Consider the following 18328-nt stretch of genomic DNA (forward strand, 5'->3'; position numbering starts at 1 on the left):
CTTACCACTAAAAGACACACACACACACACACACACACACACACACACACACACACACAGAAACTTTTGGAGATGATAAATATATTTATTATACCTTGATTGTGGTGATACGCATAGGTTTATGCATATGCCTAAATCTATCAAATTGTATACATTAAACAAGTGCGATTCAAAAAATAAAATCAATTATATCTCAGTACAGCTGTTAAAAGCAAAATGTATTAAATTTCCTATGTTTAATTTATTTTTCCTTTTGTGAGTGACTAATTTGTTTCCTCTTTGAAGGCTGAATTTGTAGGCAAAGGCTTAGAGTTAAGTTGGAATAAGACTTGTTTGTGGGGAAATTCCACATTTTCCAAGTCCCTGTTCATCTTCTCTTCTCCACATTCTTTTTCTTTGTGTGTTTAATTTTTTTTAACCACACCTTCTTCTTCGCTATTATTCTTGTCCAATCCATTGCCATCTTTTGCACAGATGGAACACAATAGCCACAATGGATGTTTCTGCTTCCACCATTGCTTTCCCCTGTCCCTACCTTCCAGTGTGATAAAAGGTAATGCAGCTAATCCACTCCTTTGCTGGAAACCCTCCAGTATCTTCTCATACCATCCTGAGGAAAGGCCAGTCATCAAAACAGCCTACAGGACTATGGAATTTGTCCCGCTCTTCCTACCCACCAACATTCTCTGGCTTCATTTTATATTTTACAACCACTCTTTCCTCATTCATCCACTCCAGCTGTTCCTTGCTTCCTCCTCAGACACGTAACAGGCACATTCCTACTCCAGGATTTTTGTACTTGCAGTTTTCTCTCTCTGGAACACTATTCACCCAGATATTGGTAAGACTCCCCACCAAACCTTTTTTAGACCTTTGTGCTAACTGTATCTTTTTCCCCACCAGCAAAAGATTTCTTACATTATTTCCCCGATTTCTGATTTCTTCTCCATAACATGTATCACCTAACAAACTCAATATTTTTCTATTTTTCTTTCTCCTTCTACTAAAAGTCTCCCCAGAGGCGGAGACTTTTATTTTTTAAAAAATTGTATCCATAGAATAGGCCCTGCTACATGTTAGGCATTCAGTACTTAGGTGTTGAATGATGGACTGTATTACATTCAGTAGTAAAGACTTGGGCCAGATATACTACTGAATGTGATACAATCATTCAACACATACACATGCATGCATGCACACCCCACACACACACACACACACACACACAAATATGTACACAAAAACATTTTTCACAAAATTAATTTTTTCACAATTATAGTAAATAGTAAAATTATTCAGGATTTCAGATCAAGTGACTTCAATGTTAATATATCAGACATATAGAAGATTCTTATTTAAGAATACACTCAAGTATCCATTAAAATTTTATCAAATGCATGTAAAATTAAAATCTTGGGTTGAGGCACTTGTTATGAAATTGTAACTATTAGGATATACGTATTATTTATAAAGATACAACAAGAGACTAATGCATGCAAACACATTAAAAAACACCAACAGACAACCTAACTCCCAGTTTGGCTGAGTTGAGGGTCCTATCCAGTCTTTAGCATGTCAAGCCATAGCTTTGCTTCATGAAGTAGTAAGCAATTGTGAAAAGGCTCCATCATCTCTCTGCCCAGTGATCCTGAGTGCTGCGTCTTTGAGGAACTAAGATATTGATAGCAGTGTGATTCAAATCCCATGAGCCAATGCAAAACATACATTAGACTAGTTCTGCTCCTTGTTCTATGTCATTTCTTCACAAACTCACCACCATTTTCCTATAATCAGATTCACAAGTTCCAGGGAATACAGAAAAGACAGAAAAGGCATGGCTGGTGGAGACCGAAGTAAAGTAATTTAGGCAAAGTAGTGTGCTACCTCCCCACAATCTCACACATCATAAAAATGTGTGCTACATATCTCAGAGACAAAAAATTCCAGAAAACAGTGAAGAAGATGGTAGGGAAAAGGAAGCGTCATGTTACAAATATATTTTTTCATTAGTTGATTAAAATAGCACCCTTAGTCATATATTATACCTTTAGGACAATCACGATACATTCCAAGAAGCACTCAATTTTTTAAGACAAACAGAAAAAAATAAATAACTAAAATTTAGCCAAAAAATTCAACTAGCTTGAATTTCAAAACAAATAAACCAGATAACTATACTAATTTGAAAATGACTGTCCACAATTCTGTGTCAAATAATTTAAATGTGAAGTACAGATTATATAGAAATTAATGTCAATGGTAGCCTACATATCAAACTTATGCTTAATGATAATATAAAACATTTTAACAGTCGTAAAACTTAATATATTAAAACATTGACAAGATAATTTTATCTTCTCTAATTGCTAAAACTTAAGTGGTAAGAATGGGGGAAGTGGACACTGATGGATTGCTGGCAAAAGTATATAGCTAGGAATCGTCAACATCTTATAGATCCTTTATCGGTATGATTTAAATGCTTCTCAAAAGTGCAAATTATACCACCTATAAATGTATCTCAATGAAATGAATTGACAAATGTGAAAAAATAAACCTGCAAGGATATTTCTGCATTCTTATTTAGAAGATCAATTACTTAGAAACAATCCAAATATTAATGGTAAGATATATACACATATATATATAAAATACATTGATAATAAGAATTAGAATGCTTATATAATATTTAAAATAATTTCAAGGTCTGTTCTTCAGTAAAGAAGAATTAACTTCTATAATATTTCTAGTGTGCTACGATTATGAAAAGAAGGGTTTAAATATAAAGCTTATCTGTAGCATACAAAAATTGGAAAGGTTATCATACTAATATTTTGTCATTATTTATTTTTAGGGTTTTTTAAAAGTATTTTTAAAATCTACTTTTACCTACATTGAATAGTGTTTTACTTGCATAATAAGTAAACGGAAAAAAAAAAAGATAACAAGATTTAGAAAGAAATTTGAGAATCAGCAACAAGCCAAAATGGGGAAAGAATGAAGGCGGGAAATAAATCATGACTTTGATTCACTGAAGAAGTCTCAAGAAGACTTCCCTTTTGAAATAAAGGGTTTTATACTGTATACTACATAATTAAGAGTCTGTTTACGAGCTCTAACTTGTATTTCATGATAGGGTTATCAATCTTTCTTCAGTTCTATAATATCTATTGTATAAATAACTTTATAGATTAGTAACTGACAGGCTAGTCTTTCTTATGAATTATTTCCCTCCAGTTTTATTTATCAATTGCTATATCTAATGAGATATAAAAGTTAGAATAACTTCGTTTATGAAATACACCCAAAGCAGAAACATCATTAGGATTTCCTTGGAATTTAATTAAGCCTATATATTAGTTTATAAAGAAGTGTGTCTCTTTCAATGAAAGAACCTGGCATATCCTCACATGAATGGCAATATTAATTTACATATTTCATTATTATGCAGATTTATTCTTTTATATTACACAAACATTTTTGTGTGTATAGCAAATTTTTGTTGGTACTGTTACTTTCCACTTTTAACTTTTACTTTTGTTTTGTCAGCAGAGAAGAAGCTATTGATTTTTCCATTGAATTTTCCTAGGCTACCTTTATGACAATTTTATTTCTAAACTAATAAAACTCTCTCTCTATATATATATATATATATATTTTTCTGTGTGTGTGTATATATGTGTATGCACATATATGTATGTATGTAGTTATTGAAAAAGTAAAAATTATAAGATGATGCTAATAGGCAAAGTAATGCTAAGTATGGTTTGTTTTTAGCCTCTCTAAATAAGCTGTTATGAACAAATTCTACTTTTTTCTCCTATTTAATTATGCTTTAATCTTTTTTTTTTTTTTTTTTTTTGAGACTGAGTTTCGCTCTCGTTACCCAGGTTGGAGTGCAATGGCGCGATCTCGGCTCACCTCAACCTCCGCCTCCTGGGTTCAGGCAATTCTCCTCCCTCAGCCTCCTGAGTAGCTGGGATTACAGGCACGCGCCACCATGCCCAGCTAATTTTTTGTATTTTTAGTAGAGACGGGGTTTCACCATGTTGACCAGGATGGTCTCGATCTCTTGACCTTGTGATGCACCCGTCTCGGCCTCCCAAAGTGCTGGGATTACAGGCTTGAGCCACTGCTTTCATCTTTATTGTTTTCTATTTGTTAATTATTTCATCAGCCCTGCCTCTTACCAAATTTCATATATTGTCAATTTCCTTTCAAAAGAATATTTCTTGGATGCTAGGTAGTCAAATAACCAGTAAGTAACCATCTTAGTATATATTTTACAGAACTTTAGAGTTTAATTTTGTTATATGATTAAATTTAAGGCTTTTGTCTTTATGTATAGAATGCACAAGCGTCATAACAGTAGGGTATGCAAGACAGCTTGTCTTCTTTTACAGTCTTTTCTTCATTGAATGAAATGCTTGAGTACACCAAATCGTTGGGGGAAAAAAAAAAACATGATTATATGGCACATCAATGATTATCCATTATAAATGTACTTTAATGAATTGCTGATAATTTTCTGGGGTTGTAAATCTATATAACAAGAGGCTTTGTTTTACCTTACACTGATCACAATAACAACCACATTGGAATGCCAGAAAAACTTGCCAAAAATGTTGTATTTAATTTCCAGTTTCATCAGTGCTATCTAAAAAGTATAATTAACATGTAGTGCTAGAGTGAATCTGAAGCTAAGACTAACTTGAAGTACAGCCAAGCCATCACTATTGAAGTTTTAATGGGTTGAATGTATAAAAGAATAAATAACAGTGACAAGCTTATTCCTAATTTCTATATGTTGAAGTAAAATTAAGAGACTACAAGTAAGATAGGTCAAATAAACACTATACAGACTGTGGAATTATAAATTGATGCAATGAATTATAGTCACTGGGTTCTTGAAAGTGACAGCAACACACAAAACACTGGGTGTAGCAATTTGCAATGGAATTATTCAATTTCATTAAGCATCATTTAACCCATCAACCAAAGAGACAGAGCTACAAATCATGAGATTTGTCTCTCAAATTCTCAGCTACCAAAAAAGGAAAAATAATTGACCCTTTTTGACTTCCAAATAAATACTTCCAGTGCTCATGCTGTAATTTAATTATCATTCCCATTTAAAGAGAGAATGCTGAATTTTACAGGTATTAAATATGCCTCAAAATGCACAATGAGCAGATTAACAGAACTTTAAAAAAAGTGGGACTCAGATTTCAATCTATTTGACTTCAGAATCCATAATTTTTCCACATTATTATGCTCAAGCAGAAAAGACTAGAGGCAATCCACTCGGGTTTCCTGTTGGTCAACTATATTCTATGATTAAGTTACCTTCAATAGTTATATGTAATAATCCTATTCCTTATTTAATTCAAATAAGTCAAAAAACATTGTTTTTCTAAGAGATCTAAATGTTATCACACCCCAAAAGGTAGATGCATGCTTTTTCCTTTGGTTTTAGCTCTCTATCAATCTTCTATTAACATAATTTCACTGGCAATCTGAATAAAAGGAAGAAATATTCATTGATATTATTCAAAAGAAGGAATAAACAAATATCTCTAACTCCAGAATGTATTATATAACTTTCACAAGAATATAGAATTAAGTTATGCTTTATAATTCATTTATCTTATTCTTCCCTAAGAACATAACTATCTCTATTTTTATTACAGATATTATTTAAGCTATATAATATTAATTACAGATATTAAGGAATACAAAAGGAATTAAATCATCTATATTTACTATATCTAAAGTTCATACCCTTATAGATCATAATTTCTGTCCTCATACTCTAAAATTGTTATAGAAAAAACATTTCAGCAATGAATAAAAATCAGTTGAGTAAGCATATGAGGAAAAGTTTTTGAAGTAATTTAGCCCCTATTACTTTTATTCAAAAGATGAATTTTTATATCTGGTGTTTTCTTTTGGCTTGTTCCTGCTGACTCTAGAATTCATACCAATTCAAAAAATTCAGCATAAAAATAAACAGTACAGCATGGTGTCTCAACTATGACAGCAGTAGAATATTTAAGTTTTCTAAATAATTGATTAGGAATTTTACTTATTTTTATCTCATCTAACTCCATATCTCTGCATTACATCTTTATTGGATGAAATCTAAATAAACTGCATGAAGTATAAATTATTTTTACTGTTATGAAATTAAAATAATCTCATAAAGCTAATGTATAGTTATTTTTCAGGTGGAAATACATAGCCATTAATAGTTAATTGTTTCCATTATTGAATATGATATTTTTTCAAAGGCTGATACCTATATATAAAAATCTAGTCTTTCCACTGCTGGTCATCGTAATACTATTTATAGTGACTGCAAGGAAAAGAAGAAAGGAATGATGATATTTGTGATGTGTATGCAAAGGTTTTATATGGAAGGCATGAGATACACAATAGTTTTAGGAAACTTAAATAACAACCTTCAAAAGCCTTATAGCATATTAAAGTGATCTATTATTAAAGATGTAATACTTTCACTGTGTATTAAAAATACTTATTTTTAATTTTCAAACAATTGGATTATTTGGTTAAAATGATTTCTACCTAAAAAGCAAAACATCTGATTTATAGTCTATAATAACTTAAAATCTAAGTACTTACACCTTAATCTAATGGCAAATGTAAGTGCTATGACTGTAGGTTCTGAATATCTTATGTATTTTGGAAAACATATATATATATTTAATGAATGCCTTCAGAAGCAATTGATAGCCACTCAAATGCTACTCCTCTAGAGAATGGTGTGAAAGTCAAACCAGGTAGTCATGTTTGTGGAAAACCCAAAGTTTTTACTATTGGTGCTACTACTACTCTGGAAAAAGAAACATAATGTCCATTTTAATCAGTGTACGTTTTCTTAGAACACAGCTTCTACCACATTTTTAATTAAATGAGAGAAGTTATTAGGAAAACAAAAGCCTATCGAACATAAGTGATAACATAAAATCCTACTGAACGTAAGTGATAAAATACTGGAAGCTACACAGATACCCAGAGAAAACATGAGGGGATAAAAGAAGTTTTATCTGAAATAAAAGACATAATAAAATGAGATAATTGAAGAAGGGGAATATTAAATTATGTCAGATACAACATTAGAGGCTGACTGAAAGATAACTTGAGATGTCTGATGCAGCTCACGTCATCAAATTATAGTAGCAGAAAAAGTCTATGTTATCGAGAAAGAAGGAAGAGGATCGAATTTCATGATAACTTGGAGAAATAAAATTACATTATTTATGTATTTCTTAAATATTTAGAGACAATTTTGTGCTATGCCTTGGCATCAATATAAATGGAAAGAAAGGAAAAGAAATGAAAGTGAAATAGACTATATCTGAAGCACATGACACAAGGTTTTGAGTTAGAAAAAACACCACGGTAAGACAGATTGTTTTTTTCCTCCCTTCCCTCCCTCACTTCTCTCTTTTTACCCTCCAGATTTTCCTCACTTCCTTTAACATCTGGTGAGCACCTATTATCCAACCAGTGTGAAAGAGGAGAAGAAAGCTCTGAGTTTCATGATAGCAGAATATAACTAAGCAATTACATGGTATGACAGGCTCCGTAAGAATATCTAAAAGATATTGAGTTCTTTTCTGGGTACATCATACGACTAATCATTTTAATGCCCATTTTATCCTTATGTGATAAGTAGTACTACTATGCACATTTTACAAATGAGAAAATTGTGGCAAAAATATTTTATACAATATGCCCAAGGACATACTGTAAATAAGCAGCAAATGTGGGATTTGGAATCCAGGCAGAATGGTGGCATGCTCCTATTGTGCTACACTGTCTGACATAAATACAAGATAATATAGGATATAAGTCCAGAGTTCTATGAAAATGCAATTAAGTACACTGATTTTTTTTCAAGCATATCTTCTTGTAACCCATTCCTGAAGCCATTAGTAAGTACATAAAATGTTAGATAATTGGTAAGGCTTGTCTCTTTATGGAGAAAAAAAAAATGTCTCACTCACCAATTTCAACATTTTAAAATACTTTACGAAGAAATAATTAGCAAAATTCTATGTGGTACAAAGTTTTCTTGTTTACCTCTTGGGATGCCTAATCCAGAGGAACAAGCATGGGGAAATTTGGAGGGAAGGTGAAGTGAAACTTCAAGGGTGAATGTAAATTCTTCAAGCAATGAGGGGCAAAGGTGTGTCAGGCAGACAAAATAGTAAAGGGAAAGCTTTTTCAGAGGCAAGATTATTTTATATAGTTGTTAACATCACATGGTTAGGATGTAGTATATTTCATAACTGATAGTAATAGACATTTATTTAGTGAGAAAGCAGGAAGCCTTTGCATAGGATTTGTGCAAGATGAAGGTCTTTGAATCAAGGTGTTCAAAGCAAGGTGCAACACAGTATATAAAACCAATGCAGTGAGGCTTATTTTAAATTTTGTATTGCAATGTATTTTTGCACTTTCAAGCACTTTGAATATGTATAAGTTGGTTAGTTTTATGTTAACTAGTTGATATGGTTTGGCTCTGTATCCTCACCCAAATCTCATCTTGTTGCTCCTATAATTCCCACGTGTTGTGGAAGGGACCTGGTAGGAGGTGACTGAATTATGGGGGCAGGTCTTTCCTATGCTCTTCCCAGGACAGTGAATGGGTCTCATGAGATCTGATGGTTTTAAAAACCGGAGTTTCCCTGCACAAGTTTCTCTCTCTTGCCACCACAGTGTAAGAAGTACCTTTTGCCTTCTGCCATGATTGTGAGGCCTCCTCAGCCATGTGAAACTGTGAGTCCAATAAACCTCTTTCTTTTGTACATTGCCCAGTCTTGGGTATGTCTTTATTAGCAGTGTGAAAACAGACAAATATACACTAGCCCTCTGATGATTAGAATCTTTATAACATTTTGTAATAAGTCAGAAACTGACTGAAAAAATGTTTTCTACTCCCACAAAATTTAAATTTCACAATTTTATTTTAGCAAAGCATTTAAAAGAAAAGTTTATGCTTTTTCTCCCCAAAACACAAGTATTCCTAATTTACTGGCCCTTTTTTGTGATAATAGGCATTTGCCCACAGTGAGCTATACGCAGGTATTTTTGAAAATAATAATATGGCTAATCATTCTATCAAAGTAAAGGTGACATTTTAACAACAAACAAAGAAGGCACCATTTTCAAAAGAAACCTTATGCTATACAACATTTGATAACAGATATTATTAGTGTTTCCTTTGCCAAATCTACATAAGGGCAGTAAACTTCAAAAGTCTTTCTATCTAACTTTAGGAAAATGTAGAAAAAGAATTTTCCTATTGTAAACAGTGCTGCAATAAACATAAGTGTGCATGTGTCTTTATAATAGAATGTTTTATAATCCTTTGGGTATATACCCTATAATGGGATTGCTGGGTCAAATGGTATTTCTATTTCTACATCCTTGAGGAATCGCCACACTGAACAATGAGAACACATGGACACAGGGAGCGAACATCACACACTGGGGCCTGTCAGGGGGTGGGGAGTGTTAAGGAGGGATAGCAGGGGGTGTGGGGGTTGGGGAGGGATAATGTTAGGTGGAATACCTAATGTAGGTGATGGGGGGATGGATGCAGCAAACCACCGTGGTACGTGTATACCTATGTAACAAACCTGCACGTTCTTCACATGTATTCCAAAACTTAAAGTATAATAAAAAAGAAGAATTTTCCACATAGTAAAATATTTAAAAACTTCCCATTCATTTGCAAAACCAACTGACTGACTTCAGAACAAGAGGAAAGCCTAGCAAAATTTTAACAAAAATTTCTTTGCGTAATTAATGGATGAATTCAAAAGTCCAGCCTGAACACTAGTAAGTAAAGACTATCATACCCTTTTTTCCTTTTAGAATTCTGTATTTTTGTCAAGGGATTATTTGCAGTTCTGATAGCTGCTAAATCCAATCACAGATCATACTTGTGAATTATTGCATTACAGTCATTATTAAAATTAATAATCAGGATTCCTTGAAAATATAAGTACATTGAGTCTTTTCTCACTGAACTGTCATTTTAATGTCATTATTATATTTTGGTCAGAACCAAACAAAATTAGAGGCTATAAAATATCATATAGAATTTTTAATATTGCTAATTGTATCTTTCTGTCATTATTTTTATTTCAGGTGTATATATAAATCATTATATACATAAAATACCAGCACAGTAGTCATTGCTTAAAACGATTTTATAAAAAATAGTTTGGAGGCTACTGCGGTAGAAATCCAAAGGGACTAAGTGGATTAATAGCGGAATGGAAATGGCCAAGGGCGTGAAGAAGGAAGACTGTGGTTGGAGAGGCAGCCTGCTTTCTCACACTGTCACTGACCACTGGGCTGTTCTTGGAAACTTACATTACTTCCTCCAGGGTCCACTTTCTTAATTGTGAAATAAAGATAATAATGGAGCCCACTGAATCAGCTTCCAGTAAGATATGTAGATTTTGTAGTAAAATGATGGCACAAAGTATACATTCAATAAATGTTAACCGTCAATCAGCTCTTGGGAGAGTGAGTTTTGGTACAGAAAAGCCAAAGCTATAGTTATATAGAATATATTGCAATTACTACATTATTTTGAGATCATTTATCTTTATACCTTGTCCCTGAGAGTCTGTGTGTTCACTGAGGCCAGGGATTATGTCACAGTCACCTTTCTAGAACTTAGGATGTTGCCTAGCACATAGATCTCCAGTAAATATTACTAAATCAAGTATGGCTGAGGAATAAAAGAGAGAGGTGCAAGCTTTCCCTTTGTTTCCACATTCTGGCTTCTGAATAATATCAGGCTCCTCTAAGAGTTCACCAGATCCTATCTGGAAAAACCAACAGGCCTATGCAGGGTGCAGGCTGAACTATGGGGTAGACGTGGGTCTGGCACTAAGCAGGAGCCAATAGGTTAACTCTTTGTGTGAGTTCCTAGTTTATCCACTTTATAGAAACTCACAGCGACAAGTTACTGGATCTTTTGGCTAAAGCTAAGTCAGGAGAATGCTGTAAGCTAGACAAATGCCCATAGTTTGTCTACAGAGCAAGGCATGACCACTAAAGGCAGTCCAGGTCATGAGCCCTCGGTGTTTGACACATGGCAAGAGACAAAATGTCAGCAACTCTGACTGTTGCCAGCCCAGCCCTGACACAACTCATAGAAGTATTATTCATCTCATTCTCATTCTATATTTTACTGTACACTGAAAACATCCTTCTCTTTAAAAAAAATTTAAAAGCCTTAATATTTTCATTGGGCTTGTGGATGACTAACCATCTCATTGCATTTATTTTAAACAGGCTTCCAAATCACTGAATGTACATCGAGACTTTTCATGTTGCCTTGTAGGAAGGCCTTATAATTTTTCATGAAGTTTGCTATGTGATATATCACTTTCTGACAATAAAGCAATCTTATTTTTCAATTTTAATAAAATAATTTTACTGTTTTATAACTTTGAAGAAAAATACACATGCAGCCCTGTAAAACTGAGCAATTTCATGAGTTTTCAAACTTCAAGTTATTTTACAGCCTCCCTTTGGTAATTATAGAGATTTATATCCCTTTCCTTATCCTCTGCAAAATTCAGAGCTGATATGTCCAGTTGACTTAGAAACTGACTTAGGCCTCCACATTCATTATGTCTGATAATAAAGGTGTTAGATCAGATTAGTGATTTAAAACTAGTATATGTTTGAGAGTGGGAGAAGGAGGTTTAAAACTAATTTATAGGAATATAATCCACTGGTCATTTTCACAGTTCATCAAAAAATATTTTAGAGGGTGTCTCAATAGTAATTGATCATATTGAGATGACAAAATGTACCATTACTGCTTCACTAATAGAGGAAAGTCATTAATCTCCTTTTAGGTCCAGATTTTTAGTATAACCTGACAATTTATCATGTATCAAGGAATTAACGTATTTTTAAAATTATAAAGAAGAAGTATGCCACTATACCATGGATTCAGTTGATGTTGCAAATCAAATAATGCCATCCATAACAATATGTTATACAGTTCTTATTATTACAAGATAGAAAAAACTTTAGCTATTCTGGTTACCCTTTTCAAAATCTATTAATATTTAACTAAAAATGTAAATTTAACTTATTTATGACCATTTGGATAAAAACTAATAATTCCATATTATATAGACAACATATAACACATCTTTGTCTTTTAAAAACCAATGTATATAAAAATACACATTTTTGAAAATCTGGGTGATTCAAAGAATTTTTTTCTTCTTTGTTTTTTAATAAATTAGGTACATCTGAAATGAAGTCACCACAGCTGCCTAATACAATGTTAGTGGAATGATTCTGTTTAATTATTGGATTATCATATTTCACTTGTAGAATTTTATATCAATATTTTAGTTAACAATTTACATTATATAGTAATTAATAACTTAAATGAGTTTCCTTTTGTATTACATGCTAGTTTTCTACAGTACCTAGCTATCAAGTTAATTTTTTTCTACTTGGTTTGAAAATATTTTTAGAAAATAAACTCATTAAATGAACTGTATTTGTAATAAACGATGCATTTATCATATACTTATGAATAATATTTCATTTAAACCAAAATATTTTAAAGCCACTTTTCTAGTATTAATTTAAAGCTAGCATGCCTAATAATAAAATTGCAATAATAATTCTAGTGATATAAATTTTAATTTGCCATTAAGTCAATTTAAAAATACTTTATATTGATTAAAGTCATACAAATGGGATTCTCAAACCGTCTATGCTCTTACATTCAATGCCTGTACAATTGCACTATGCTGAAGGCACTGTGCTGTGCTGAATCTCTCTTTTTCTCCTGACACTGTGGTGAATAAGAATAAGAAAGAGCTCACATCATCAGGGCGGAAGGTCACCATGAATAAACAGCTGTATGCATTCAAGGCACATATATATGAGAGGCAACTTTTTAAATTAGAGCAATTTTACTTCTAAGCATTAGTGCCTCTATTTTTCACATAAGAGAAAGTAAATAAGAAATACACTTGCTTAGGACACTCAATTACAGCACTTGAGAGAGAAAGCAAAAAAAAAACCCTGAAGTCAATAGAATTTAGGTCACTGCTCAATTAATATCTTCTCTATGGATATTCCTCTACCAATCACTTTCATACACACTTCACAACTAAGTTTTTAGGGTGAAATGTATTGAAATCTTGCTTTTCCATTGACACTCCATTAGCAGGCACAAACTCCACGGTATTAATGTCTAAGAAGCTATTTTAAAGCAAGAAGGAGACTGTGAGACCTTTGTACCCAACAACAAATCATCCTGATTTTATTCTTATGTCATGTTTGATGCACTCTTCCCACAATGCCCCCTTGACTTCTGCTTCCTCAGAAGTTTACATCTATGCAACATGTAAAGTTGGTGGCAAAGATATGGGTACCTTTACCTCAGATTTTTCTATAATGTGTGAAGCTGAGGATATTCTGTTCTTCACATATCCTAAATAAATTGGTCTCTGAGGTCTAAACAGGGCCTCACATACTGAATTGCATCCCTGTTAAAATCATCTGTATGTCCATCACCATATTCCTTTATTTATGTTAATCATGTTTTGTTTGTGGGAAATAAATTGGGGAGAAATTACATTTCTCTTTCTTATTGACCCAGAAACCAGAAATTATGAATATTTATTCTTTTCTTATAGAGTCAACTGGAGTCATTGTTTTTCTCGTAATCTTTATAAAATATTGCTAAGAAGAATATGGAGGCCTTGTTTTACACATATTGGCATTGATCAAGTTATGAAAATCCGTGCTTAATAAACTCTGTGTTATCTCTTCTCCTTCCTACATTTTCAGTTCATCTCCCCTGATCTTACCCGTAAGCAAATAAACATGCTGTCTCCTATTTGAACAAAGAAGTTTCCTTTATTTGAACTTAGAGCTAAAATCTCTTCTCCTGTTCATCTTCATAGCCAAACCGTTTGAAAGTGTAGTCCCTACACTGTGTTTACTTTATGATATGGTTTGGCTCTGTGTCCCCACCCAAATCTCACCCTGAATTGTAATAATCACCACATGTCCTGGTAGGGACTCAGTGGGAGGTAATTGAATTAGGGTGAGTTTTTCCCATGCTGTTCTCCTGATAGTAAGTTTCATGAGAATTGAGTTTTATAAAGAATTGCCCTGCACATGCTCTTTTGTCTGCTGCCATGAAAGACATGACTCTGCTCCCTCATTCACCTTCTGCCATGCTGTGACGCCTCCCCAGCTATAAGGAACTGTGAGTTCATTAAAACTCTTTTCTTTATAAATTACCCAGTCTTGGGTGTGTCTTTATCAGCAGGGTGAGAACAGACTAATACACTTTTCTTCAAATCAAATTCACTCTTGAACCTACAGTAATCCAGATCTGTCCAATTTTAGCTCTGAAAATTTCTTGACTCAGGAAAACCCTCATTCCTAGACAAACTGGAAAAGTTGCTCACCCTAAACTCCTCCTCCTCCCATAATCTTCACCTCCACTCTTCAAATTCTGATAAACTTCCTATCTATAATGCATTCTCTCCTTTCATCTGCAGTTTCCTAGTTAAATTCTCATCCACTCATATCCTGTTATATTAGATTCCTCACAAGACTGACTCCCTTACTCTGCTATCAAACTCATCATTCTAAAAAATGAGAAATAAAAGTAAAATTGTAAGGCCCTCCCCAAGCCAACTGAACAGAACATCTCTTAGCCGATGGGACCCCAGAGTAACTTTGAAAACTGAGCTCTCAGCCAGGACAGGATGATGTTCAGACAAGCGTCCTTACATTCCCTCCCTTGATAATGACCATTGGCCTTGCTTCCCTAAGGGCTAAACAGAAACCAGCCCTTCTTTCCTCCTTACCTCCCTCTTTCCCTCCATCCTTTCTTTTCTTTCTTTCTCTTTTTTTTCTTTTTTCTTTTTTTTTTTTTTTTTCAGATGGAGTTCTGCTCTTGTTGCTCAGGCTAATTTTGGCTCACTGCAACTTCCACCTCCTGGGTTCAAGCGATTCTCCTGTCTCAGCCTCCCAAGTAGCTGGGATTACAGGCATGCACCACCACACCCGACTAATTTTGTATTTTTAGTAGAGACAGGGTTTCACCATGTTGGTCAGGCTGTTCTCTAACTCCTGACCTTACGTGATCCACCTGCCTCAGCCTCCCAAAGTGCTGGGATTACAGGCATGAGCCTGGCCAAAACCAGCCCTTTCAAAAGACTCCAATACTGATATCAACCAGTCACTTGATACTGCCCTTCCTCTTTTAGCCTGATAAGAGACCACTGACCATGAAGTGGTTCTGGCCAGTCTGTGGAGCACATGCAGAAAGGGTTTTCATGTTCTTTACTTCACCTTTTGATGTCAGGTGGCTGAAAACTTCAGCCTTGGATCATGCTAAAACTGCCATTTTTGGCACGTGGGACCCATGAAGGGGCATACTGTGTATATCAGGTGTCCCCAGACTATGGCCCGTGGGCCACATGCGGCCCCCCCGAGGCCATTTATCCGGCCCCCCACGGCACTTCAGGAAGGGGCACCTCTTTCATTGGTGGTCAGTGAGAGGAGCACAGTATGTGGTGGCCCTCCAACGGTCTGAGGGACAGTGAACTGGCCCCCTGTGTAAAAAGTTTGGGGATGCCCGGTGTATATTGTGCATGAACATGATTCATCTTTCATCAATAATCATGACTCCTCTTCAAGCTTATGAAATGTCTGACCACCCACCTCAGCATAAATTCCTGTTCGCTTTGCTCCTCCCTTGAAGTATCTGTTTCTGGCTTCTGGCTGGAGGCTATACTTTCCAGCTTGTCAGAACAACCACCCTGCAGGCTATAACCCCTTATAAGGAATTTCTTTTTTAAATGTATGAACCTTCAGTTGACAAGGCAAATCTTGTCATTCTTCAGTTGACAAGGCAAATCTGATTACGTTGCCCAGTTTGCTTAATGCTCTTCAATTCCCTCAGAAATAGGTTAAGACTTTAATCAAATACTCCATGATCTTCTTTTTTTTTTTGTCTCTCTGTACACTCCTGCCTATCATGCATCTTTTTCCTTAAGCTCTATCCATTTATATTATTACTGTCAGAACACGTCATTGCCGCCTCGCATCTCTGTGACTTTGCGCACAGACGGCCCTCTCCTGGAATCCATCTCTCTCCAGATGACCTATACATCCTACTCATCTTTCAGATCTTAGCTCAAGCATAGGCTCCTTTGAAAGCCACCCATACTCTTCCAGCAAATATGGGTTCTCCTTCTTGCTTTCCCCTGTACTTACATAGCCTTCCATTTTATTAAAGCATGTCTTATTTCATCAAAATAATCTCTTGTTTCTCTTCCTTTACCTAGCTACAAGACCCTTAAGGGGAGGAGAGTGTGTGTTTCCCTGTTTCCTGTGAACCAGCAGTTTCTATCTCAATAAATAATTGTTGAAAGAATTTTTCATGAGATTATTATTTTTACCTGATCACATTTGGGAGGCAGAATGGATACAAGTGCACAGAAAGGATTTTGTAATTATGAACTTTTTACTCTTCTTTTGCCACAGATGCCCTTGCACAATCACTGTTTAAGTCACATTCAATACCCAAAGAATGACCAAGAGTAATTAGACTTATCAAAACCTGGGAGAAAAGTAGATGATTTGCTTACCGTTCTTGCATCCCATAAAGACAGGGACTTGTCTGCAGAACCTGTCAGAAGAGTATTGGAGAGAGGAAAAAACTCAATGCTGTTCACAGAATCTGTATGTCCATACAAAGTACATCGGCATCTTTCACTGTAAAGAAAGAAATTAAGAATTTTAGAAGTTAGTATCTATGCTGTCTGTATGATGCTAATAAAAATATTTTAAGGATCTGAGGCATAAAGTAATTTTATTAATGGCAAAATTTTTACAATAACAACATTTTAAAAGTAAAACTCTATAACTACCTTATATTCTCAGCACTTTATAGAATTAGTAGCATAAAACCAAGCTTAAATTATCTTTCGTTTATGGAATCACTTGGTAAAGGCATCTTTATACTATCTCATTTATTCTTTGCCATGAAGTGACAATATAAAAATTATCCCCATATGATAGAGAAATATGTTAAGACAATATTGTACGAATTCATAAGACCAAATAAACTTTTTCAGTTATGAGTTTTCTTAATTGTTTCTCAGGCTTGGTTATATACTAGAATCACCTGAGATACTTCAGCGGCTACCAGAGACTGGGGGAGGAAGAGAGAAGAGGGGAGAAGAATAGGGAGAGATTGGTCAGTGGGTACAAAGTTACAAACAGATACAAGGAATAAATGTTGGTGTCCTGTTACACAGTAGGATGATGTGACTATGGTTAACAGTAAAATACTGTAAATTACAAAACAGCTATAAGAGAGGCTTTTGAAAGTTCTTGCCACAAAGAAATGGTAAGTGCATGAAGTGATGGATACACTGATTGGATCTCTCCACACCACAGATATGTACTGAAACATCAAACTGTACTCCATAAGTATGTACAATTATTAATGTACTGATTAATTAATTAAACAACAACAACAAAAAAGAATAAGAATAAGAAAAAATACTGATACCCAGTCTCAAGCCCCGGCCATTCTATGCCAATTGATGATGGAGTCTGGGAATTAATTAGTGGATTAATGCCTCTCCTAGTAATTATAATTTACCTTTAGGGATGAGAATTTAAATCAGTGGTTTTCAAAGTGTTAGACTAGCAGTACCACTGTCACTTGGAAACGTGTCTGAAATGCAAATTCTCAGGCATCATCCCAAACCTATTGAATCAGAAACTCTGGAGAGAGCCCCAACAGTTTGTATTTTAGCAAGCTCTTCAGGTGATTCTGATACATGTTGAAGTTTGAGAACCACTATTCTAAACTATTAGAAATGACTGAGAAGAAAGGGACAACTGCAGCTGTGTTTTGTGACATTTCATGAAAGGGCTGTTTCTTAATGAAACAGGGTATATACATAGAACAATGTCACTACTCACGTGTAATGACTGATTGCTCTTATGTAACTTTATTTATAAACCTATTTTAAAAATAGAGAACAAATAGAATCAGTATAACTAATAAGTACTCAGAACAGAGGAGTCAATATAAATGTATTCCTAATATAATAACCAGACTGTTGGCCAGGCACAGTGGCTCACACCTGTAATCCCAGCATTTTGGGAGGCGGAGGTGAATGGATCACCTGAGGTCAGGAGTTTCAGATGAGCTTGGCCAACACATTGAAATGCCGTCTCTACTAAAAATACAAAAATTAGC

The 18328-nt window shown here is 34.5% G+C and overlaps 1 protein-coding gene across 3 annotated transcripts in view; it reads right to left on the reverse strand.

Annotated features, from left to right (window-relative positions):
- The window catches only part of LOC101047868 (sperm-associated antigen 16 protein), an 832481-nt gene that overhangs the window by 384272 nt on the left and 429881 nt on the right, over nt 1–18328 (reverse strand). For all 3 annotated transcript variants that reach the window (XM_074399064.1, XM_074399065.1, XM_074399066.1), the window contains exon 4: nt 16701–16827. In XM_074399064.1, coding sequence (XP_074255165.1) covers nt 16701–16827 — 127 coding nt within the window. The remainder of the gene's footprint in view (nt 1–16700; nt 16828–18328) is intronic.

The sequence above is a fragment of the Saimiri boliviensis genome, chromosome 5 (assembly GCF_048565385.1).
Source record: "Saimiri boliviensis isolate mSaiBol1 chromosome 5, mSaiBol1.pri, whole genome shotgun sequence".
Lineage (NCBI taxonomy): Eukaryota > Metazoa > Chordata > Mammalia > Primates > Cebidae > Saimiri > Saimiri boliviensis.